Genomic DNA, 27331 nt, shown 5'->3' with positions numbered 1-27331 from the left:
ATTCATCAACCAAAATTAAAACATCACAGCAAACTAAACTTACTGATGAACTGTAAACTTTTCCATTAGAAATGTAAGCTGGTGAAAGGGTTAACAATGGTAAAAACTGGTCAGTTTAAAATCCAGAAGTAACTTCTCTCTTTTCTTGCAAGCAACAGACAGATGCAAGTCAAATGAAATACTCATAACAGTAATGAAAATGCTTGATACTGGAAAGGTGCTGAGCACACACTAACTCCATAGATCATCACAGGAGTTTCAGATGCTCAAGCCCTTCTTGTGTAACTTAGTAAAACTAAGGCATATGGGGCACAATTGTCTCTGTATATAGGTGAAGAGATTCTCAATAATTCCTTCTTATAAATACAGTGACACATACCGGCATGGTGGCAATGCAGCAGAACTTCCACCGCAGTTAAATTAGCAATACATTTATAGCTTATGTTCGATTTACTGATGATACACAAAGCCAATAAAGTTGCAGAGAGGAGCTCTTTCCCCTCAGATTAAAAGGTGACAATGTTTATAAAAGCTGAACCTCTGTAATCTGGGATTCTGTCATCCTTCAACATCTGTGGTCCAGCATTGGTGGCAACTCCATGGGTATCAACCCCTTCACTCCCCTACCTCTGTGCATGGGTGACCTCAGGCTTAGGAACTACTGCCCTGCCCTCCCAGAGCTTCTGGAGTGCTGAAAACCAGCTGATTTTTGACATTCAAGATCAGAAAGGGAGGGGGAGAAGCAAGGATAGGGTGCACCAGGAGGAGGAGGCAGCAGGGTGGGGAAAGAACAGTGGCAGGAGCTGGGACTCCAGCTGCAGAGGAACCAGCGACTGGGATCTGTTGATGTGAGATAAGACTCCCCGTGACAGCAGAGAGACCGACGACTGGGACCATGGACAGCAGTGGGACCCCCCTCATACCTCTACTTCTCATGCCTATGGAGACCCACTGGCACTCTGCATTGACCTCCCCTGGTTCAGAAACTTCTCTAGTTCGGCATGACTCTGATCCCGAGTGTACCAGACTATAGAGGTTCAACCTGTATTATGTAAATGTATGTTATATAGAGATGGCCTGTTCAGGAAATAGTTTAGGTAGTTTCCACTTACGGAAATTATGTAGAAATAGTATATCAAGGATAACTAACTGTTTTATATGTTTATTTTCACATATTCCCACAAATAAAATTGATTCATGACAAACTCTTGGCCAGTGATACTCAGGGCTCAGTGGTTCAGGAGCCAAATAAGTGATCAACATCTGACGAAAAGAACCACAATAGAGCGAATTCATTGTCCCATTTACCACAGTGTTATATTTTTGTATTTAACAATATTAAAGGGGAAATATTTAGGGTCTATAATCTATAAACACACACACACATTATATATTGATCGCATAGCAAAGTGACCAAGTATTATTTTATCAACTACAATTGGTTAATAACATAGTAAAAGCATCCTGACCAGTGGTTAATTAAATTACACAGTGGTTTAATATCACATGAGGCAAAGAGCCTCAGGAGACAGATTAAAGAGCGACTTTTGGCTCGCAAGCATTAGTCTGAGTATCACTACTCTGTTACTGTGATATTGCATATCAAAAGCAATACATGGCTGGACTTGTACCATAAAAACAGAAAGCATTTATAGCAACCACGATTTGCCTCTGAAATGCTGTATTGCACATCTTATACGGACATACAGCCCCTCACCTTTTATTTAAAGCAAGTCTACATGAGAGATGACAAAAACCTATCAAAAAGTGATTCCAAAATTGCACCCATATACACCTCTAAAGCAGGGATCAATAGTTCCATAAAAACACATGACATTGTGGACTGTGTGTCAAAGATAAATTTTAAGATGGTATTCTCAAGATACTTTTGGCTCATCTGAAGAGCTACAGGGACTTTATGCTAAAATCCTAGGAGAGGGAATTCTGCAGTTCATGCAGATCCCTAAAAGTATGCAATATTTTGAAAGAGCATAAAACAAAGCACAAAACCAACTTTGCAAGACCGAAAGCTTACCTAAGTATTTACTCTCCGATGGTTGTTCTAGCTCTCGGAAAGCACTGTATTTGTCTCCATAATCTATCGTGTATGAAATAAAAAAAAAGATGATTTCCATTAAAGTAGCATGAAATTAGGCTACAATCAGTTATGATACAGGTTAGAGTGGCACAGATGCCATCATATTGCACTCTAAACATTTCATATTGACATCTTACCATTGTGACAGGCTCTAGTTAAATATGAACTAAGTGTTAAATTACACAGTGTTAACAATTCAACAGTATATTTACCTCCAAACACAGCTGCACTTTCAGAAGGCTTATCAACTGCAATCCCTTTAAACACTGAATATTTATCTGTTGAGGAAGGAGTTTTAGTGCCAGGGAGTGGAATCAGCAGAGAAGGGACACTGAAAAAGCAAAGGGGGGGGAAGGGAGAAAGAAAAGCTCCTGAATTTCCCCATTAATAATATAATTTCTTCCATTATTTAAAGCAAATAGGATATTAGGAAGTGAAACAGTCTCTCATTAGTATCTGTCTAAATTGTGTGTATTCACACACAAACGTGCTCTATCAAATATAGGAGAAAGGACTCTGGCACTGCTAAGAGTTTTTAACAACCACTACATTTATAAAAGATCTGCAGCAACAATATCCTCATGTAAAATGAACAGGGTTTACACTAGCCACTATCTCATTAAAATTCTAATAATACAACTCTTGGCCAAAATAGTAATTCTCCACCCATGGAGAATAGAAATGTTTTAAGTGTATTGACTTTTAATTCTTACTTATGACGGAATATGGCTGTGAACTATTCCAAATATGCACTGCTGCAGGTTTTAAATCAGAAGAGAAAACAGACATATACATGAAAAACACTGTGGTTTCATTTGTCTTACTGTCTGAAGGCTGTTTAAGGACATGCCTTCTTGATGGGACTAGAAATGGGTAAGAATCACAGCCTGCCTGAGATTTTGCTCACTCTGTGCTTCCATTTCTTCTGCTTTTGATTACATTTTATTGCATATTTCAAAAATAATAAGACAAGAAATCCATTATTCCAATATGAGGAAAGGATAACATTTGAATATCTACACAGTGAGAAGCACCAAGTTCAGGTTGCCATATATTCAACAACATCAGGATTATGCCATAATTACATGAACAGACTCTTTTGCACATGAACATATTCTAGTTTGTATAGTAAACTGCTATAATACCCTCAGACTACGCTAGCAATTCTTGAAAGATTTTAAAACGTACTGAAAGAGCTTTTCTTTCTTCGCCCCTTATCAGACATTGGCAGCTCTGCAGGACAACATCCTTTACATATGAATGACTGCATTTTACATCTAGTTTGTGTCATTTAATACCATACACATTGAAAACGTGAATGAATTTCTATGGCGTTCTTTGGCCTGGAGCAAGAATCTTTCCAGAGCCATTTAAATCTCCTTATCAGCATCCTGCAAGCTACAGACAAACCCAACACTTGCAAGTGCATCTTAATGGTGGTCCGTGGGGCTTGCAGAAGAAGAGACAGAGTGACGTTAAAAAAAAAAAAAAAAAAGTCATTTATGGCAATATAATTTAATTTCACATCAGTACAAAACAGACTGTTCGATATTCAGTTTGACAAATAACAGTTCATCAGGTGTACACTACAGATGGCTTTTAAAAAAATGAAGCTCCATAAGCAATTAGACTATAGCTCATTGTAGCATTCTGTGCAAAACTGAATGCTTTTACAACTGAATAAAGAGAACTACTGTGGTGGAAAACACTGATTTCTCATGACCCTCCAACTTCAATTACGTAACTTTAAACAAAACGGTACTTACAAATTTGTAAACGCTTCTAAGACGACTTTCACTAACTGAATAATTTTATTAAATTGCAGAATGATTCCTAATACAAAATAAGGACTAAATAAGATATGGAGCATCTTCAAATTAATGTAGTGTTACTGATTTACACTAGCAAAATGAAAACCTTTTCATGAAAGACTGACTCAGACTCTAATTTGCCTGCTGCAGCTGAACCATTCATTCTACTATCTTCCTGCGATGTCATTGTCAAGGAAGCAACCAACAAACACCTTGGAAGTTTTTGTTCCATCCACATATCAGAACAACCAGTTCAATACATAGACAAAATGTTTTGTTCCTAAAATTGATTAAAATTAGGCAGGTGTAAACAGCAAATTATTTTTCCTTGTATTGTATGATAAATCAAAATGTAGGGGACTGTCTGACCCCAGAACACAGAGGCAGAATTGTGTGAAAGAATTCAGAACCAAAAGCAGGAAGCTTTGTATGGTTACTTCTCAGCTCCACACTGGTAATCCAACTTTCACAATTAAATAAATAAGAGCCTCCAGAATACGAGAGGCACTGAGCAACCACAATGCCAGTAGACCTCTAAAATTTGAATGAAACAGACTTTAAAATGGGATTTCAAGGCAATCAATCACAACAACTCAAAGAGTTAGGTACTACATAAAAATTGGCCAAAATGGAAAGGATAAGAGGAGTTAAAAAAAATCCATCCACTGGAGAGCCACAGCCATTTAAAAGAAAATAGTTTGATGTGAGATGCACTATTCATTGGGTGCTTATGGCCAGATTAAAGGCAACTAAAGTCAATGGGAGGCTTTCCATGTACTTCAGGAGGTGCTGGATTGGATTCCTAACAAGGGCTGCTAATGCTAAGTGCAGTGTATCTGTCCCAAATCATTTTTCTGAGAGCACAGGAATGAGTGGGTTGCTATACATAAAGGTTTGAGCCAAAATGAATGGCATGAAAGAGCTCATGATTGTCAGCAACAGAACAAACACTTGAAAAAAACCTATTCTCATACATTTATATACAATTTATCACAGCACAATGAATGGAGTTCTAACGAATGGCCAGCCATCTACAGTACATTAAATGTCAGTTTGGACACGCTGCAATTAAAATTTCTGAAATGGCAGCTGAAAGAAACTGTGAGAGTCAAGATTAGGTGATGGTATGAAATTATGGGTTAGAAACTGACACCGAAAAGAAAACATTTAACTGCTTAAAGGAGGATATTTAAGTTATGGAAAAAAATTCAGAGATCTACCCCACCTGCTCCGCTGCTGAGAATTGGTGGCTTTAGAGGATCCAGATCCCTCTGCTTGGAAATCAGCAAAAGATTCGTCGAGTGAGCCAGACTTTGAAGCATCCTGAAAATCCTGGAAGTCATCTTCTTCTGGTTTTACTACCTGGATTGCATAAAATCATGAGACCCTCCCCTTTGAGACTAGAAAACACATTTCCTTGACATTATAAAAACTTATGGAATAGTTTTTGCCTATTTAGTACATTTCCCATGCACCTCACTTCAAAAGTATTTATATATAAATCAATAATTAAAAGGTAACAGAAGCCCTACAAAATGTTATTGAAACAAACAATTGAGACAGTAGGGGAACGGACTACACAAAACAAAAGATCTTTTGTCAATTTCTATAATTCTGTGATAAAGAGTGAATTTAGCGTTGGAATAAAGGTACGAGCTGAACTGTAACGAGCTTATTCATTCATAAAACAAGCACAGCACCAGTATCTGCAGTAAAATCTGCCTTGTGCTGTCGGACAAACATCACTGAACATTGCTTTGGAAGATCCACAGCTGGACCCTCGATTATTTACTCTGCAAAGGCACTGAGCCTTCAGCAAAGGCACAGAAATGGCAGCAATAGTGCCGAGGGTTATTTTATTATGACAGGGTGGGACATCTGTCCTTGGAAAAATGGACTGAGGGAAGCAACGCATTTCACACAGGCCACTCGAGAGCCAAGCGTTAGACACACACCTATGTAAAGCCCTTTGAGAAAGTTACTAGAAGCGTTGAAATTTACTTCTCAGTTAAATGGTCTAGATTAGAAACACACAAGACCTCTGCATTTAGCAACAGAAATAATCATCAGGACTCTGGATCCAAGGAAATAATTGCGCATTAGAATCCACTTTGTAAGGAGTGATTGAAGAGTTTTTGATCCACAATTACCAGAGAGGACCCAGGATGTGTTGCAGCAGGGAGCTTAACAAATGTAGGTGCATCTTCATTAGAGAGTTCTCTCGCGGCTGCTTACAGCATGCCTCAATTCCTCTCTCAATTAAAGGAAAGATAAGACTCCACCAGGCTGTAAGAGTGGTGAGCAAGTGAAGAAAATAGAATAGCAGGAAGACCCTCTGTGAAAGCAGCAGAGCTCTCTCACCACAGCAGTAGAGCCCCATAGCATAAACGTCTCACCATTCAGGCAGCCGGCCTTGCTGGAGCCATAGATTTGAGCAAGTCTAGTTTAACAGAGAATGCTCCAGAATATCAAGTAAATACCCTGCTATCAGCTATAGGTGCTGCTGTTGCTGATATCCTATGTGCCCTCCCCTTTACCGAGGAGAAAAGGGAAGAATACTCCAAAGTGATGCACAAGCATTTGGTGCCCAATTCATAGACAGACACAATTGTATATGGAAGGGGAAAACCTAATAGGAAGTGCCAGAAACAAGGAAAGAGCTGAGACTTATTACTGTAGTTCACAGTCTTGCTGAACATGGCAAATACAGAATGTTAGAAGAACTAATAAAAGCCAAGATTTTATTTATTTATTTGGTATAAGAGACCAATTTATCAGCACAGGCTCAGTTAAACCCAGATCTCACGCTAGCAAAATAATAGCAGCACAAGTGAAACTGCAACAATGCATAAAGAAACAGCAATGTGGCATTCTATAGCATGAGAAACCCCCATCTACTAGGAAGGAATATTGCACAGAAGGATCTGGGGGTCACAGTGGATCATAAGTTAAATGATTCAACAGTATAATGTTGCCAAAAAAGCAAACATCAGTCTGGAATGTATTTGCAGGAAAGTTGTAAATAAGACACAAAATGTAATTCTTCTGCGCTATTTTGTGCTGATTAGACCTTATCTAGTGTACTGTGTCCAGTTCTGGATGCCACATTTCAGAAAAGATGTGGACAAAAAAATGACAGTCTAGAAAACATGACCTATGAGGGAAGATAAACCCTGTTTTGTTAGTCTGGAAAAGAGAAGACAGAGAGGACATGATAGCAATTTTCAAGTACATAAAATGTTACAAGGAAAAGGGAGAGAATTGCTCTCCTAAACTGCTGAGGACAGGACAAGAAGCAATGGGCTTGAATTGCAACAAGGGCAATTTAGGTTGGACATTAGGAAAAACTTTAATTCTTAGGGCGATTAAGCACTGAAATAAATTGCTGGGCGGGGGGGGGGGGGGGGGCGAATTGTGGAATCTCCATCACTGGAAATTTCTAAGAGCAGATTAGACAAACACATGTCTGGAATGGTCTCGATAACTGCGTAGTCTTGCCATGAGTGCAGAGGACTGGAGTAGGTGATTTCTTGAGGTCCCTTCCAGACCTACATTTCTGTGATTCTGTGACTGCATCAGACAATACTGACACAGTAAAGAGAAAAGTTATAAATGGGAAAAGAACAGTCAAATGAGTCAAACATAAGAACAGTGCGCAAGTAGTAAGTGGGAGGTCAAAGAACATTAACAGAAGAGAAGCTAAGAAAAGGTGCGGCAAAACATCCAGTTACAGCAGGCAATGCCCAGCAAAAGAAGAATAATGTAGGAAGATGCCATAAAACAGAACATTTTGAAACAACAAATAGGTCATCAAGAGCAGCGAAAACAACCCAAGAAGGAGATTATCATCAGACGGCAAGGAGTCCATACTTTTAGGAACTATATTCTCAGTAAACCAGACAAAACTTTAGAACACAAATTTGAATCTAACCAGTTGAAACCTTTAAAATGTATAATAGAGCAGCCATCACTCCAATCCCCAAAAAAGTTATAATCCGTTTTGAGATGGGGATTGGCAAAGACCAAATAAAATTCTACATGGGGGTAGTAATAATACACTGGATGTTTTCTTGGAAAGCTGGAGAAAGGATGGAAGGTTCTTCAACAAATAATAGCCATAATACAAGGACCAACAACTCTCTTATAAGGTTTGTCAGCAATAAAAGGATTACACCTAGTAGAAAATCTGAACTGAATTAATGACCAAATTCATCCACACATCTTCAGACTAGGACAGCTGTCAGATGAGTATAACATCAAACTGGTGTCATCAGCAACAACTTTTGCTGTCACAGCCCCATGTCCCAATCTTGTACCCTTCCCAGAGAAAGACAAAGAAGAATGAAAGAGACTGGAACATATGGGGGTTATTTCCCAGATAGACGAACTCACAGACTGGTGTGCAGAAATGGTTGTAGTAGCAAATAGGGATGTTAAATATCGGTTAACTGAATACTCGATTAACCTCATGAATTCTTATTGGTTAGCTGACTATTCTATAGTTCCCAGGGGCAGGGCTGGCAGCCAGTGTGCTCCGGCCCCACTCCTGAGGAGCCTCTTGCCACTTTGGGGTGCCAGGTGGGAGCTGGTCCACGAAGGGAGCCAGTTTAAAAACTAGCTCCCCTCGCAGACTGGCTGCATGTCTCCCTGCGCTGTTGCCTTTGATACAGAGGCAGTAGTGCAGAATGGCAGGAGCCCCTGTCCAGGAGGAGGTCTGAGCTCCCAGACCCGATGTGAACCAGAACTGAGCTGGACTGCCAGCCTGCCTGGGTCCTAATACACTTTAAATGCAGAGCCGTGGCAGGGGTAGGTCCTGGACCTAGCAAAAGCCAGGACTGAGCTGGCCTGCTTGCCAGCCTGCTAAAAAATTTACTGGGGGCAGGAGAATGCATATAGTCTATAGGTAAATTGACTAAACTATTACATCCCTAGTAGCAAAGCCCAATACAAAATCCAAACCTGTGTGGACTTTGCACTACTTGATAAAAGTGTGCTGAGAGAAAGATGGATGTTTCCCGCAGTTTACCAGCCATTAGCTCAATCAGAAGACAAAGTCTTCTCAAAGACAGACGCTACAGCAGGCTTCTGGGAAATCTCCCTTGCTAAAGAATGTATACCATTAATGACGTTCATCCCCTCACCCCTATTTGGAAACTACTGTCTCAGTCATCTTCTGTTTGGCATAGAATCTCACCGAATGTGTCATGTTTGCCTGCCCTTCTTTGCTGGTATATGGTAGAGATAAAAATCAACACAAGTGACCACATGCAGTTTTCAGATGCTTCCCACAAACCAGCCTCACTCTGAATGAGAAATCTGAGTTTGGAGAAGAGCACCTAAAACTTGTACGACATACAAATAGTGAACAGAGAATTCAGAAAAACTAAAGGCATCCTGTCCTTAATGGTCACAATATACAGATGAGATAGCCTTCAACAAAACATTTAATAAAACAGAAGAATGACTATCATCTTTACCTGATCTGGTGCAATATATGGTAGACATAGCTCCGGGCTACATCTACACTGCAAGGTTTTTATGCAAAACAGCTGTAAAACCTGGCACTCACAGTTATTATTTCTAAATAACCTGGCACTCACAGCAGCAGACAGTATCCAGTGCCCCAGCTGAGCAGTTGTCACAGTAAAAGAAAAGGATTTAGAGAGAGGACCAGAGTCTACATTGACCCTGATCTTGTAGTAATTCCAGCATCTGCTTGCCAAATTCAAGCAAATTAGAAATTAACTAAGGGGTGAGTCTTTCCAGAAACGTACTCTACTCTGCCAAAGAGCATAGGTTGAAGAAGTCAACCTCCAATAGATTTATCACCACATTTGCAGGACCGACATTATCTTTACATGGCTGATGGCCTGCTTCTGAACAGATAGTACATTCTGATGCTGTCAGTACTTCAGAAAGTGATGCCCTACAAACTTCATGAGACTCACCAAGACATAAACAAGTATAGGGCACAAGCACAATAATCCATATGGTGACCAGAGCTCAATAGGTAAATTCAGATCTTATTATAGTGCTGAGCAGGAAAAAAAAAATGCCAGGACCACTACTCCCTGACAGACCTCAGTATCAGGCAGTCGCTTATTTCTTTTTTAATACATTTACGTATTCAGTTACTTCTCCACATATACTGACTTGGCCAGACTTACACAAACTTCACTGGCACAGGGATCCAGAAACTGAAGTCAATATTTGTAAAACCAAGAGTTCCTGAAGTCCTCTTACTTGCTAATGGGCCTCACATTACCTCTGAAGCATTCGTAACATTTGCGTAGGATTTTGACTCTGAACATCATACTCAAAGTCTACATTATCCTGAAAGCAATGGAAAGGTGGAAAGAGCAGTGCAGACTTTAAAAAAGATTTCTTAAAAAAAAAAAAAAAAATCAGTGGCAATATATAAAACACTCCTGGCATTTCAGGAAGTGAGCTCTCTCCACAACGAAATCTATGCACAAACTCAACAAAAATGAGAAAATGGTCTGGAAAACCAACCAGATCCCTCAAAGAGCTAAGCATTAGAATATTCCACAGGGCTACTTAAAAGCAACTAACAGGGGACACAGTAGTATAAATTAGTTAAAGAAATGTGACTGTGTGGGGGGGGGGAAGGGGGAGAGGGGAGAGAGAGAGAGAGAGAGAGAGAGAGAGAGAGAGAAAGAGAAATGGTTTACAATTTAAGTTTTTATCTTTTATTATAAAGAATGGGAGATGTGCAGTGATTATAGAGTTCCTCATTCTCCACGATTACCAGAGACGACCAAGATATGTGGCAATGAGGAGTTTAATGAATATAGGAACTTCTGGTTGGGAAGTACTGTAGTTCAGGGGTAGGCAAGATCCAGCCCATAGCCCAGATGTGGCCCGCTAAGTCTTTCAATCTGACCTGTGGCCCACCCGACCAGGACCCTCAGGCATGGAGCAGCCCCAGACTGGCCAATAGGAGTCAAAAAATTGTGCTGGGGTGGGGGCAGCACACAAAGCCTCCCTCCATGTCCCCCACATGCACTGCAGAGAGACACATGGAGCAGCCAGCTGTTTTGATCAGCCTGGGGCTGCAGGCAGGGAGCCTGCCTGCAGTTCCTGCTGGACTACAAGCTGGGAGCTGTCTAGGAAAGCACCTCCTGTCCAGAGCCTGCATCTGGCAACTCGGCCCCTCCTGCACCCCAACTTCCTGTCCTAGGTCCCCACCCAAATCCTCTGCACCTTCCCCTCCTCCAGGTCACAACGCCCTTCCAGACCCTGCACCACCACCACCCCATTCTTACCCCAGGCCAAAATCCTCTCCTGGACCCTGGACCTCAATCCCTTATTCCAGGTCACAACCCTCTCCTTCACCCAAACTCCCTCTCAGACCCCACTCTCCATCCTGCACCACAGTTCCTAGCTCCCTTCTGCACCTAACCTGTGGTGCAGCCCCTGCAGCCCCTCCACAGAAAAGTGCAGCCCTTGACCACTTACCAAAATCTTGAAGTGTCCCCCCATCAAAAATTATTGCCTGTCCCTGCTCTAATTGCTGCTTAACCATACCCCTGGGTTTATGTCCGCACACTATACTTTTTGCTACAGAACTAGGTTTTAGAACCCAATCTTGTTTAGAAAACAGTTTTGAGCCATTATGCTTGTGAAAAGTGACGATAACCTTCCAAAAACAGGCAGTATAAATCAATGAATTGTCATATTTCTGAATCTGCAGAAAGCCAGAACACTAGTTCTGGGTAGAATAATCTGCCCCATTCTTCTCAATGGGATTTTAAATCCTAAAACCCCAAAATGAAAATTTCTACTGTAAACAGTGTTAATTTTCTCAAGACTGAGCATCACAAAATTCAGCTACTGTGCTTAAGTCACACTCCCCCAAATGATCTCCTACACCTTTCCAGCTGCAACAATAATTCCCACTGCCCCACATCAAAATCTCCAGCTTCATCCTGACAACCTTGATGATAGCGTTACACATTTTAACACCAAGTCCAGTTGCACGGTAAATATGAAAACGTGAGGGGCAACATAACATTTGATTGTAAATTCAACATGTGTAACAATAGAAGGGATATTGAAGCAAGTGTATTATTCATTTTCACATTTAATTTAATTGATTGAAACTACCGCAGAATCTCTGGTCAGGAGAACCACAACATTTAACAGAGCTGCCAGCTAGTCTAAGTATAGCTTGCTGTTACCCTCTAACTCCCCATGGGAATTTGTTAGACACTAGAGTGGCCCAATACAGATTATTCTGATTAGAGCCTCCTTTGAGCAGTGGAGAAATGTGGAGTCTTTTGGTTTTATTACTTCTGAAGTCTGAAGACCAATTTATACCTTGGCTTCCATTTCTCTGCTATGCAATTCTATTACCTGTTCTTTATAACAAGAATGTCATAATTTTAGAGACTTAAAACAGATGAGCAGCTGCAGTTGAGACTATTTTTACTGGGAAAAAATGGACATAAGTAGGCTGCATATTGTGATCCCTCAGTCATACTGACAAATGTCTAGCACAAATTTCACATGCGTCGCATAAGACCCATTGGTCAAAAGTCTGTGTTGTACAATGCTTGGAAGATGTAATGCACTCTCCCAATAGTCATATATTCACATTATTACTGGCTTTAAATCAAACAGTATTCTTGCTTTTAGCTATAAACTAAATGGGAACTAACTGCAAGGATCCTGTTCTACACAGTGCCTTTCCAACAACACAAAAATAAAAAGCGTGTTTAGGATCTCACTAGACACGGGAGGTATTTGTTAATAAAGGACTTCACCCCAGACATTAATGTATTGATCTTAGCCAAGTCATCTTTGAATAGAGGAAAAATATTATGAAGGCAAAAAAATCCATCAGTATATGCTGCAAACCATCAAAAGGAATATGCTGTGGATACCGGGCAAATTAATTCTGAATTGCAAAATTGATCACCAAGATCAATTTATGCTTCCAGAAAATATGAGTATTAGCTGTATCATCTTTTCTATCACTGGTACACAGCTTTCAGTACTCTCTGATGATTTCATGTCCGTTTTACTAGCCAGATAACAAAAGTCTTGCTTAGTTCACATGTAATTTGGCTTCAAATGTTGTAAAAAGTGAACTAACTAGAGCCCATTTGCAGGATGCAAAAGCTTAGGAATGGAGAAGAAATTGGTCTGGTTTTTCTAAAGTCACCTGAAAGAGACTGAAACACCAAAAAGGCTTGCTACAAATGATCTTACATATTTAAATGGGCATGTTTAGATTTCTTAATGCTTACTTAAAATCCAGTTGTCATAATGCAGTTTTGAAACAGAGTTCTCCTGTAATCCCCTTTCAGTGATAATACAGATTTATCATGCAACAGAAACAGCACTAACCTGATTTGTGGGGTAAGATGGCATAAAACCACTAGAAACCTGTGCTGCAGCTCCACCCACTGGTGCAGTTATGTTTATTCCTATGACTGCCTGTCCAATATTAAGAGGCCTGGAGACAGGTGGTCCAGAGGGCATCACAGGCTGTTGACTCACTGTGGCAGGTAATGAAATTGGATATCCACTTAAAGTAGGGACAGGAGCAGTTGGAAATTGGTTTAAAACATCGGGACTCACTGCAGGTGCTCCTCTCTGCACAAGGAGAAAAAGAGATAGTGAAATACATTATACATTGCAAATTCCTATTCCCACCGTCTGTACTTTTATTTCTCAGCTCATTTATTTATTCATTGAAATGATGAAAAAGCAGGAACTCGGTCATTCTTCAATTCTGTGATCCAAGTTAACCTAAACATGTGATACACTGGAACTCACAGTTTACTGCTTCATCTCATATGGCTATACGGACTCACTAGATTCACTTACTAAAAACAACACAATTATATCTGAATGCTCAAAATTTATCCTTGGCTGGAGCTCACTGAACACGGTTAAGTGCTATGCAAATCTTCCTCACATAGCTCTAACAATGTACATCAGTGCTTTTCTTGATTGTCCCATCTAGTCTTCTCCTCAATTTCTTTTGTGTCAACTCCCGAGCATAGTGACGTCTGCAAAATCTGAATGGTGGTTTTTGAGATTTCAGACAAGTTTCTGTTAAACTAGGAACAGTCACGACATTACACTACAACCGGACACAAAAGTTAAAACCTAGACTACATAGGCAAAAATATGAATAAATTCTATCCAGGTTCCCAGATAATTTAGTGGGGGTGGGAGGGCCAGATATCACTTTCTAAATAGATAGTTATACCGCATAAAAAAAAAAAAAAATCTAAAGCCAAATACAAACTTCAGTGAGTCCTGAAGAAAAAACAGTGATAGATGCAGAGAGCAACATCCTGGTTCCAGTGAAGTGAATGGGAGTTTTTCCAGGATTCATTCAGTGTATTCACTCAGTGAAAGTGAGCCAGGATGGGCTAGTACGGCATACCAAAAGGAAGCTGCCACCGGTACTGGCCAGCACATGGCTGTCATTAAGAAGCTCTTTAACATTCCTACCCTTTTGGGTCTCCCACGGTCAGGGTACAATAGCACTGCTGACAAGGGGGGTGCAAAAAAGGCAGCTGCCCTGGGCCCCCTTGATTTAACAGGGCCTGGGGCTCCTGCATGCCACTACCACAGCAGCTGTGGCCTGCGCCCTGACAGGAGCTCCAAACCCTTCAAATCACTGCCAGAGCCCCAGGGGTCTTGGCTGCTGTGGCAGCCAGGAAAGGCCTGCTAGGGGAGTCTCCAACCCTGCCCCTTCTGCCTGAGGCCCCACTCCTTTTGGGGCCCAGAGCTTGCACTTGCATATGCATGCACACCCCTAACCCAGGATCCCAGCCACCCACTAGTAAGTCCTGGTACTTATTTTCACCCCTGCATGTGGTATAATACAGATACACGTGTTCATGCACAACATACTGCAGGGACATTACAAAAGTCAGTGTATCAAGAGGAGGTTCAACCCTTTTCCATTCCCCCCAAAATCTCAGTGTCAGTCACTTGTACCTGAGTTACTGCTATCATAGCCAGGACACTATAAAGCTCTTCTTTTGTAAGTTTTCCAGGCGTGGTACGATTGGCTAAAGCCCATATTTGTCCAAGGGTCTCCCTGGGAAGTCCAGATGACATCAGAATGGGATAGAGTTTGGCAGTATCTATTCCAGTAGAAGTCATAGTGGTTTCTAAAATTTTCTTATACAAATCTATTGAGGGAAACACAATGTCAGAGGATGAAAAACAAACATTAAGTAATTTTACAATCGTATTTCTAGTCTAATTATAAAACTCTGTTAAGGGCTGTAATACTGTTGACATGGAACATTACCAATTTGATTAGGCATCAATGTTCTAGTTGTGTGTGCCAATTAAATTTCACCTAAATACAGCTTTTTATTCTGCCTGTACATTCAAATTCAGACAAGCAGGTGAAGGAGAAAAGAAATTCCTGAAGCAACTATGTAAGAGTCGTAAGGTACCAAGAAAAATGGAAAATGAATAAAGATGCTACATGCTGCAGCACAACTCTACCAATTAACTTGAGACCTGTCAAATGTATAATAGAGCAGCCATCACTCCAATCCCCAAAAAAGTTATAATCCGTTTTGAGATGGGGATTGGCAAAGACCAAATAAAATTCTACATGGGGGTAGTAATAATACACTGGATGTTTTCTTGGAAAGCTGGAGAAAGGATGGAAGGTTCTTCAACAAATAATAGCCATAATACAAGGACCAACAACTCTCTTATAAGGTTTGTCAGCAATAAAAGGATTACACCTAGTAGAAAATCTGAACTGAATTAATGACCAAATTCATCCACACATCTTCAGACTAGGACAGCTGTCAGATGAGTATAACATCAAACTGGTGTCATCAGCAACAACTTTTGCTGTCACAGCCCCATGTCCCAATCTTGTACCCTTCCCAGAGAAAGACAAAGAAGAATGAAAGAGACTGGAACATATGGGGGTTATTTCCCAGATAGACGAACTCACAGACTGGTGTGCAGAAATGGTTGTAGTAGCAAATAGGGATGTTAAATATCGGTTAACTGAATACTCGATTAACCTCATGAATTATTATTGGTTAGCTGACTATTCTATAGTCCCTGGGGGCGGGGCGGGGCTGGCAGCCAGTGTGCTCCGGCCCCTCTCCTGAGGAGCCTCTTGCCACTTCGGGGTGCCAGGTGGGAGCTGGTCCACGAGGGGAGCCAGTTTAAAAACTAGCTCCCCTTGCAGACTGGCTGCATGTCTCCCTGCGCTGTTGCCTCTGATACAGAGGCAGTAGTGCAAAATGGCAGCAGCCCCTGTCCAGGAGGAGGTCTGAGCTCTCAGACCCGGTGTGAACCAGAACTGAGCCGGACTGCCAGCCTGCCTGGCTCCTAATACACTTTAAATACAGAGCTGGTACAAGCCAGGACTGAGCTGGCCTGCTTGCCAGCCTGCTAAAAAATTTACTGGGGGCAGGAGAATGCGTATAGTCTATAGGTAAATTGACTAAACTATTACATCCCTAGTAGCAAAGCCCAATACAAAATCCAAACCTGTGTGGACTTTGCACTACTTGATAAAAGTGTGCTAAGAGAAAGATGGATGTTTCCTGCAGTTCACCAGCCATTAGCTCAATCAGAAGACAAAGTCTTCTCAAAGACAGACGCTACAGCAGGCTTCTGGGAAATCTCCCTTGCTAAAGAACGTATACCATTAATGACATTCATCCCCTCACCCCTATTTGGAAACTACTGTCTCAGTCATCTTCTGTTTGGCATAGAATCTCACCGAATGGGTCATGTTTGCCTGCCCTTCTTTGCTGGTATCAGGTAGAGATAAAAATCAACACAAGTGGCCACGTGCAGTTTTCAGATGCTTCCCACAAACCAGCCTCACTCTGAATGAGAAATCTGAGTTTGAAGAAGAGCACCTAAAACTTGTACAACATACAAATAGTGAACAAAGAATTCAGAAAAACTAAAGGCATTCTGTCCTTAACGGTCACAATATACAGATGAGATAGCCCTCAACAAAACATTTAATAAAACAGAAGAATGACTGACATCTTTACCTGATTTGGTGCAATATATGGTAGACGTAGCTCCGGGCTACATCTACACTGCAAGGTTTTTATGCAAAAACATCTGTAAAACCTAGCACTCACAGTTATTATTTCGAAATAACCTGGCACTCACAGCAGGAGACAGTATCCAGTGCCCCAGCTGAGCAGTTGTCACAGTAAAAGAAAAGGATTTAGAGAGCAGACCAGAGTCTACATTGACCCTGATCTTGTAGTAATTCCAGCATCTGCTTGCCAAATTCAAGCAAATTAGAAATTAACTAAAGGGTGATTCTTTCCAGAAACGTACTCTACTCTGCCAAAGAGCATAGGTTGAAGAAGTCAACCTCCAATAGATTTATCACCACATCTGCAGGACCGACATTATCTTTACATGGCTGATGGCCTGATTCTGAACAGATAGTACATTCTGATGCTGACAGTATTTCAGAAAGAAATGTCCTCCAAACTTCATGTGACTCACCAAGATATAAACAAGTATAGGGCACAAGCACAATAATCCATATGGTGACCAGAGCTCAATAGGTAAATTCAGATCTTATTACAGGGCTGAGCAGGAAAATAAATGCTAGGACCACTACTCCCTGACAGACCTCAGTATCAGGTAGTCACATATTTCTTTAATACATTTACGTATTTGGTTACTTCTCCAGATATACTGACTTGGCCAGACTTACACAGACTTCATTGGCACAGGGAACCAGAAACTAAAGTCAATATTTGTAAAACCAAGAGTTCCTGAAGTCCTCTTACCTGCTACCTCCAGAGGGCCTCACTTTACCTCTGAAGCATTCCTAACATTTGCGTAGGATTTTGATTCTGATCATACTCAAAGTCTGCATTATCCTGCAGAGCAATGGAAAGGTGGAGAGAGCAGTGCAGACTTTAAAAAAGATTTCTTTAAAAAAAAAAAAATCAATGGCAATATATAAAACACTCCTGGCATTTCAGGAAGTGAGCCCTCTCCACAACGAACTCCATGCACAAACTCAACAAAAATGAGAAAATGGTCTGGAAAACCAACTAGATCCCTCAAAGAGCTAAGCATTAGAATATTCCACAGGGCTACTTAAAAGCAACTAACAGGGGACATAGTAGTATAAATTAGTTAAGGAAACATGACGCGCTGTGAGTGTGAGAGAAATGGTTTACAATTTAAGTTTTAATCTTTTATTATAAAGAATGGGAGATGTGGAGTGATTATAGAGTTTCTGTACATTCAAATTCAGACAAGCAGGTGAAGGAGAAAAGAAATTCCTGAAGCAACTAAGTAAGAGTCGTAAGGTACCAAGAAAAATGGAAAATGAATAAAGATGCTACATGCTGCAGCACAACTCTACCAATTAACTTGAGACCTGTCAAAAGCATCCTCTAGTAGCCCTTGAAAGGAGAACACAACACACTGTATTAAACATGCTGCACGTAAATTGAGATAATTAGTAGCATCATTGTCTGAACTGATTTATTTTCTAACAAACAAAACTACATCAAAAACCATCTGGACAAAGCATCCTTTTCCCTTCAGTTTCAATACACAGTGCAATAAAACAATTTGCTTACAGAAGAGATTTTTCAGAAATGTAGGAGATTCGGCTCTACCAACTAACTGTGCTATTTCACACCACATTTTGGATGCAAGACTTCTGCCTATTTCTCCAACACTAAAGGAAACCACATATGCACAGCAGATTCTCTGTACCTAGATATAATGGAAGGCTTTCATTCTAAGACAGACACTGGCTTTATTAAACTGGATATCAGTTGATCAGTAAAACCAGCAATCCACACAAAACTAGTTCTCTTTATAAATTTCACTATGGATTTCTGTAATGAGGCCTCTAGATAATCCTTGTGTAAAGACAGCCAGAGCAGCATTATATATTTAAAACATAGAGCAATCTAATCAATATTTAGTACAGCACTTCATTTCTTGCTTACTATGCTTCTTGCATATATAAGGCAAATAACTTTAGGAAACGAGCCTGCTTAATTACAAGAGACACTGAAAGGAGACAGCTCACAAAAATGTGATACCAACAATGGCAATTTCTATTAGGATAATTTGCCATCATCATAACCTCTAGATTGAACATACACTATGCCTAAAGAAACTCCTGCCTTCTCTGAATGTGAATAAAGCTGAGAACAATACCTAAGGTATCCAAATCCATGTTCTGGAATGCTTGCCAACTTGTGCAAATTCCCTATTCATCTCTGAAACTAGGTAACGGATTAGCTAGGAATGCCATGGAATTCCCAGCCTGGGAGGTTCTGAACAGGTTAGGCAATACTTGTCAGGGATGACTTAAGTGTTCTTGTTCCTGCTCAGCACAGGGGGATGGGTTGGATGACCTACTAAGGTCTCTTCCATCCCTTCATGTCTAGGATTCTCCAAAGCTGTACATTGAACAGATAACTTAAGTCATTATTACTCCTGCTATACCACATCTAAGAAATAACACATATAGTTCAGACAACAGCATGGATAACCTAGTTTTCTCAGGAGTGAATAAAAAACTTAACATAAGAACTAGGAGTCACCAAACCAAATAGGTAAAACAAACTTTTTCTTCACATGGTGCATAGTCAATTTGGGGAACCCCTTGCCAGAGAACGCAGGATTCAAAAAAAGAACTAGATAAATTCATGAAGGTTAGGTCCATCAATACTTATTAGCCAGGATGAGTAGTAGTGGCGTTCCTAGCCTGTTTGTCAGAGGCTGGGCATGGATGACAGGAGAGGGATCATTTGATGATTTCCTATTCTGTTCACTCCCTCTGGAGTATCTGGCATTGGCCACTGTAGGAAGACAGCATACTGGGCTAGATGGACCTTTGGTCTGATCTGGTATGGACATTCTTTTGTTAACTTGCTTTATAAATTAAATGATTGATCGAGAAATTCATGAACTTCACTTCCTGCTGCTACTCCAAGAAATGTTATTAGTCACCAGAAGTTTAATACTAAATTTAAGACACAAACACCAGTGACTAGAAGTATGATGGAAATGTCAGTGAATTACAGCTTAAAAGTTAAGCTTGTATTTAAACTTTGCACGCTGATATGCACTTGGGGAAGTGTAACTTTTTATAGCCACACTCGGTAATAACAGTGCAATGGCAGAGGACATGACAAGATGACCAGACAGATCTTTTTGTCTGTGTTGTGTAGGAGGTCTTAGAGATTCATCACGGTCCCTTCTGGTCTTAAAATCTGATCATGTATTTTCTGATTCCATGGTGAAACCTGACTGTGTGAACTATGCTGAGTAAGAACAAAGGGGACACTTACACATGAACTGGTATTCTTCAATGTCAGAACCGCAGAATGTCTGACCAAAGCCAACATGAATTTGGAACAAACCCCATAATATTGGAAAGTTCCTGCACCAAACCTGAAAAAGTTTAGGGATGTGGAAAATTTGATTGTAGATAAAAAAACCTCTGATTTGGGGAAGAGGTAAAGGAACACTGTAGTCTAAGGATTGTTGTTTTAACAAAATGCTTTACCTGGAACCAAACTTTCATTGTAAATCCAAGGTGGCATCATTTGCTGGATTGGATCTTGGGAAGGAAATACTCCAACACCTAAAGATATGCAATATATTAAAAAAGGAGATGAGAATGCTATTAGAATGACAGAGATTCAAAACAGGAAAACATCTGAAACACAGTTTTTGGTATGTCAGCCAGCACTTTTCAGATATGGAAACATCCGGCTAAATGAGAAACACAAAACTGATACTGCTACAAAATGACCTGAAACAGCAAGAAAAATGCAATTAAATGCACATGATGAAATAAAGAGCCACTCATTTTCCTAATGTGTCAGTTTGATCTGGAATACAAGTCCCAACAATTCCAAACAAGTCATAAATAGCAGTGGTTCTGTCATGTCTATTTGCATAAAGTTGATGGGAATAACTTTAAGGCTACTTGGGGAATAATTTCATTTAAATCACACTAAAACAATTTTAGGACAGGTTCTCTGTGTTTCGCAGGTAAATCCCTCATGGTAAAAGCTATTAATGTCCTGTCAGATGGCTTACCCCAGCTGACCCATCCTTACTTGCAGAAGAAATTCCTCTCACCTCCATATGACAGTAATTCAGCTCAAGGCGGGCAACACTGCTACTGTTGCCACTACAGAACTCTAATGCATTCTGCCCTTTCCAGACCCCTGTAACTTGAATATTTCACTCCCCGGACTCGAATATTATGTTAATTTCCTCCCTTGATTTCAGCTTCATTTGGGACTTAAATATTCCAACAACTTTGACCCCTCTTCTATAATCTACCACCTTCAGATCTTGTCTGCCTTGCCACCTTTCCCGTTCTGTCCTTCTTCGTGATCAATAAAACCCACTTTTATTTTTGTTCTTTCTTATATCTTCCTACATTGACCATTACCCATTAACAGCAGAATACACTCTCCCATCACCTGACTATACTGAAAATGACCTTCTTTTCCACTCTGAAGAACCCTAATCCTGCTAGGCTCTCCAACCTGGTCTGTTTGCTCCCTCTTTTGTAGGCAAACCTTCAACATTCCCCCGTCCTCAGCTTTCTCGTACTTCAAGTTCTACTTGGTTTACAGACCAGCTGTAGATTCCGGTGCATGTGAGCTGATGCACTGAGAATAGCAGTGATGAATGTCTCTCAATTGTTCTGGATCTCCACAGACACTACAGGGATTCTCAGTAAGCCACAATGTTCCATTTCTATTTAACCTAATTCCAAAACTGCAAAGAACAGTCACTCCCCTCTTGCATACCAGCAGTAGTTCTCTCTGCCCAGTCAAATTGGAGCATTTGCTTTCTTCTCTTAATCTGTGATTGCCCTGGCTTGTAACTTTTCCATCACCCAACAGCTCATTATCAGGCATTCCATTTTTCTTCTTCCTCTAGACTAGGCGTGGGGAACCTCAGGCCCAGGTGCCAGATGTGGCCTTCGGCTTGCCTGGATCCGGCCCCTGAGGCTCAGGGACAACCCCCCCCACCCCCCGCTTCCCCAGCATGGGGAACCTTCACTGGCATTCCAGCTCCCCTGCTGCCCCACCACAGGGCTGGAGCACAGAAAATCCCCCTAGGCTCTGGTGTGGGAGAGGAACATGAGGAATGACTTTCTGGTTCTCAGTTGGGAGCCACGTCAGTAAGGGCTGGTTTTTTGTTTTGGGTTTCTCACTTGTGTGTGGCCCCCAGCTGATTTTTCTCTTGGTCAGCAGCCTCCAGGCCAAAAAGGTTCCCCACCTCTGCTCTAGATTCTTTTACTTCCCTTCTAGTTTTGCCTCCACCAAAAATTTCTGATGTAATCTTGCCCGTACAAATGATCCTCACTTCTCTTCCCAGCCCTTGTTTCCCAATGTACTGCCTTTACTTCCAACTCTCTGAAGTCTGCATTGTCCACCACCTTCTTGGAATGGCTTCCTTTTCCCAAAAGTCATCTTATTACCGCTCACCCTGCCTCTCTCTAAGTACTTGGAATGGATGCACTCAAATCCTTTCAATCCTTTAATAATACCCAGGACTGTTTTCAGTAAGGCTTTCTACTTGGGCCACAGAACAGAAGTGTTCTTCTATGTGCAGTTAGCTTCTGTTTTTCTGAAATGGAGCTGTCTCCTCCTACCACACAAAACTTGGCCATGATGAGTCATTCTATTCTCCTAACAGAGTCAATATCAAAGCAGGCATCTCTGGCGCCTTCCTGTCATGGTTCAATTCTTACCTATGACATTCCTGACTCTAGTAGTAACTCCTCTCCTTTCACATCATCTCTTAACTGTTGGCATCATCATCATCTTCTGCAGCTCCAGTTTTCTGGACTGCATTCCTGCTTCATCGACTTTCTATCAATTCTCAAATCATTCAAAAACATCTTTTCTTCCTTCTTTGTCTCAATTTCTCTTTCCCCTACCATTTTAATCTTTGTAACTAGCTAGAGTGTATCAAGTTTGTACAAAAGATGCTATATCGCCACTTTGCATTAACTATATTGTAAACAAATGAGCAGCTCCTATTTCATAGTGTGCATTATAAATGTACTTTATTTCAAACAAAGCTTATTGCTCTGTCCCACCTCCTATCCACAGATCCAGCTCCTGGCAGATCGAGGCACGTTGAGGGGGAAGGAGGTGCCTGCTGAGGATGGCAGCCAGCAGTCAAAAGCCCCACAGCGGCTGGCTGGACTAGCAAGAGTTAGGCGCGCACTCCTAAAGATGTGGCAGTATTATGGCTGGGGGGAATGCCTGTTTAAGCTTTCCGGTTAACAGAGTGCTGGATAACAAAGCTTTCACTGTACAGGCAGTTCCCGGATTACGTACAAGATAGGGACTGTAGGTTTGTTCTTAAGTTGAATCTGTATGTAAGTCGGAACTGGCATCCAGATTCAGCCGCTGCTGAAACTGACCAGTGGCTGACTACAGGAAGCCCGAGGCAGAGTTGCTCTGCCCCGGGCTTCCTGGAATCAGCCGCTGATCAGTTTCAACAGGCTGAATCTGGACGCCAGTTCTTACATACAGATTCAACTTAAGAACCCCAGGCGTCGCCAAGTCAGCTGCTGCTGAAACTGATCAGCGGCTGATTCCAGGAAGCCCGGGGCAGAGCAACTCTGCCTCGGGCTTCCTGTAGTCAGCGCTGGTCAGTTTCAGCAGCGGCTGACTTGGGGACGCCTGGGGCAGAGCAGCTTGGGTGCTGCTGGGTTGCTCCAGTAGCACCGCTCCTCGGCGCTACTGGACCAACCCAGCAGCACCCAAGCTGCTCTGCCCCAGGCGTCCTGATTCAGCCGCTGCTGAAACTGACCAGCAGTGGCTGAATCAGGACGCCTGGGGCAGAGCAGCTGGGGTGCTGCCGGGTTGGTCCAGTAGCACCCAGAGTGGCGCTACGGGACCAACCGGCAGCGCCCCAGCTGCTGTACCACAGGCGTCCGGACAAAGCCGCGGAGCACGGGGGCAGCGGGACAGCCCAGATGCGCCGCGGCTGTCCTGCTGCCCGTGTGCTCCGCGGCTTTGCTCCTCGTCTCCCTGGTCTGCTGGTCTCCAGCAGACCAGGGAGACGGGGAGCAAAGCCGCAGAGCACGCAGGCAGCCCAGACGCGCCGTGGCTGTCCCACTGCCGGCGTCCTCAGAGGCTTTGCTCCCTGTTTCCCTGGTCTGCTGGTGTCCAGCAGACCAGGGAGACGCGGAGCAAACCCCGTTCGTAACTGCGGATCCGACATAAGTCGGATCCGCGTAACTCGGGGACTGCCTGTATATAGAAAAAATAATTGAACTAGGGTTCTGGAAAGACACCACACTAATCCCTTGAGGTGCCCAACCTGAATTTTTAAATTCAGATATTTAAATTAACCTGTTCTTGAAGTACAGAAGCCATGCAAAGCTACGTCCATGTCTCCCCATATTTGAACACCCTAGAGATCAATATCTGAGGGTGTCACCAAGCGCAACTTCACAGCAGTATCAAAAACACACCAACCAATGCCTTTAACCTGTTTGGGATCAACAGTTACAGTTTTCTGCAGTTTGTTCCACACAATACTAAAATCACATCTACAACAAAAACCTTCTTACTTACTGTGCTGACAAAGTATTGACACAGATTTGCATTTGTACCTGAGGCAAGTTGGTGAAGTTATGACTTCTACAAAGTAGGCTTAAAAAACCAAACCCATGCCAAGCTAATGCTTATGGTATGATATTGCCCAAGAAAACAATTTAGCTTAACTAAAACATTTCCCCCATTCCAGTTGGGTGAAGGCCCTTTCTTCAGTAATGTTTCCCATGTGGGTTTTAATGGGGTCCATACCTCTCCCCATGCCACCCAAAAAAATAAAAAACCCACAAAGCATACACAAACTAATAGGTTTTGCTGAAGTAAGAGAATATTTTAAAATAGCAGAGAATCCATTTAGCAAAATTTGTTAAAATGTTTTTAGTATATGCACAGTGGAAAGGATTCAGAGCAAAGTCATGGGCGTGTTACTTGCAGTCAGAAGCAAGAAGCACTGCCATATTATTGAAGCAGGGATTTAGAGCAAAATTACGCAGCATTTGCTGTGGAATTAGTGTGTAAGATGTTAGCATTCAAGCAGCAGGCTATCAAATTTACACTTTGTCAAATGTTTCATTTGCTCACCACACTCTTCAACTGCTATGTTTTGTTCTGAAGCCTTGAATGCTTTTTCAGCGGTGGTACCACTTACAAGTCCACCTACAGCATTCCAATTATTCACAGTTACACTGGGATGAACTTGGCTTATGGCTGAGGCTTTATGCTCAATTTCAGATGTTTTAAGTTTGGTTTGCTTCTGTCCAGATGCACTTAAATCATAAGTTAGGAGCGACTCTTCCAAGGGATGGCCTAAACAAACAGCAGGAGGAATTACTTTTATTTGGTTAATCACCTTTGTGAGTGTTCTCCCCACAAATCATAATCCCACTTCCTCAAAGATGTGTCAAGTCGCACTTAATGGTACCAAGTAATGAAACTGATGGCTGATTCTCCAGAGCGGCTTGTGCTCATTCAGGACACCAAACAATTCAACTCAAGCATCTTCTACTAGAACATGAGCCTGCCCAGCACAGGGGGTAGAAATGCACTTTTATCTTGTGTTTATAATAAGCAGGACCGGAAATACACTTGTTGCTACATAGCCACAGCCTGGCTTCAGCTGCAGCAGCCGCCCACCACGCAGCCCACCCCGGGAACAGCCGGGCAGCCACCAGCCCCATGGCAGCTGCCGAAGCTGAAGCCTGGGCTGTGGTGTGAATGCTCCCAGGGTCAGGGCTGAGACCAGTACTGGCCCCTGAAGCAGCTGGAACTGAAGCTGGGCTGTGGTGCAGGAGCCATCCGCCACGTGGCCTACCCCGGGAGCAGCTGGGCAGCCACCCTGAGGTCCTGCCTCCCCCCCATTCTCCCACCAAGCCCACCACCAGCAGCAGCTTATCTTCCACATCCAAAGAAGAGTGCTGCTGCACAAGGAGGTGGGCAGGATTACACTTCTTTGTGCGTGCCTGTGCAGGAGCACACCCTGGAGCTGTGGTGTCCAACCAGTTCTGTGGCAAACTAGCCACACTCAACCGGCCAGATAACCACATGTGGCTAGTGCGTTGGACAGCACATCCCCTAGAGCATGGGTTCCCAAACTGGGGGGGGGGGGTGAAGAAATTCCGGGGGGGCCCCCGCAAGGCGACACCCCCCCCCAAATCAATCTCCATCCCAAGTTTTGCTGCTATTTTTGTTTTCCGGCCCTGGTCAGTTCCTTTTTTTTTCCCTCAACAAGCTTTGATGCTTTGGGGGGGGGGGGGAACAGGCATGAGGGTTTCTCAAAAATCAAAAAGGGGGCGTGATGCCAAAAAGTTTGGGAACCACTGCCCAGCGGCTGCCAAAAGAGCCACATTTGGCTCATGAGCCATAGATTGCCGACCGCTGCTGTAGACTGAGCTGTTTATAATGAGGACTCACATGCATTCCACTTATCTTCCTTTAGGCCCACACAAATTCTCCACCTGCACATGCTAGAATATCGTCACCTGCCTTGGGCAGGATAGAAGGAACTGTGGGATCATGATCGCTGATTTTCTCTTATAGTTCAGAATGTTTTCACCCCAAATTATAGAAAGGTTTTAGAATTATCTGAAATCATCTGCTAAATGCCCCCCACAGCCATGAGCAGAATTTTATTGGGAATTAATACAAACTTGTTCCAATGTATCCATTTATCATTTACCTGTAGGTAATTTTTGTTCAATTGTATTACAAACAGGACTGTTACAAACAAGGAACGTACTGTTTCCATACAAATACTATCTCCAGTTGCAGAGCTAATGAAGATATGATGGGTTACCTGTTTTATGGGTATTGTGCGAAGATTCAGATGTAGAGAAATAAGGAACCTGCCCAATGGAATCATGCAGGATGGAGGATACTGGAATCTGGACTGATGGCAGAGGTGTGACTACAGCCTTTTCTGAAAGTGGTTGCCGAGCCTGGGTGGTAGGGTGGAAAGACTGAAAAGCCTGGAAAGAGGACTGAGGCACCAACAGTGGGGGTTCAACAGTCCCTTGTATAAAGTCACTAAATTCTTCATCATCAAGAAAAGCAGAAGGCTGTGAGACAGATACAGCAGAATGGGATGGTGTAGGGTGATCTGTAAAATGGAATGAATACACGCAATGGAAGGCAATGAGGTAAAGAAACTTGATTGGGTGGAAAGGTAGAGACAACAGTTTCCAAAATTGGCAGTTCTTAAATGTAAAAAACAGTGGCTGGGAAAAGTCAGAAGTATATGCAGAACTATTTGACCAAAATAATGAGAATATTTACCATTTTATCATTCAGGTTCAACTGATCACAGTAATGCAAGGAAAAATTCAGTGGCCTTT

General features: G+C 42.1%; 1 protein-coding gene across 7 annotated transcripts in view; it reads right to left on the bottom strand.

The window, feature by feature from the left end:
- The window catches only part of SYNRG (synergin gamma), a 79117-nt gene that overhangs the window by 32004 nt on the left and 19782 nt on the right, over positions 1–27331 (bottom strand). For 3 of the 7 annotated variants that reach the window (XM_089772110.1, XM_089772109.1, XM_075904781.2), the window contains exons 7-14: positions 26794–27096; positions 25083–25307; positions 20465–20542; positions 14893–15089; positions 13282–13530; positions 5135–5271; positions 2311–2429; positions 2036–2098 (exon numbers count right to left, since the gene is read on the bottom strand). In XM_089772110.1, the coding sequence (XP_089628236.1) occupies positions 2036–2098; positions 2311–2429; positions 5135–5271; positions 13282–13530; positions 14893–15089; positions 20465–20542; positions 25083–25307; positions 26794–27096 (1371 nt within the window). The remainder of the gene's footprint in view (positions 1–2035; positions 2099–2310; positions 2430–5134; positions 5272–13281; positions 13531–14892; positions 15090–20464; positions 20543–25082; positions 25308–26793; positions 27097–27331) is intronic. The other 4 variants (XM_089772113.1, XM_089772114.1, XM_089772111.1 and 1 more) reach the window with 3 other exon arrangements.

Source organism: Pelodiscus sinensis, chromosome 21, assembly GCF_052426305.1.
Source record: "Pelodiscus sinensis isolate ZL-2025 chromosome 21, ASM5242630v1, whole genome shotgun sequence".
NCBI classification, from domain to species: Eukaryota; Metazoa; Chordata; order Testudines; family Trionychidae; genus Pelodiscus; species Pelodiscus sinensis.
The sequence above is the reverse complement of the archived record's forward strand: the minus strand, read 5'-3'. Positions and strand labels throughout refer to the sequence as shown.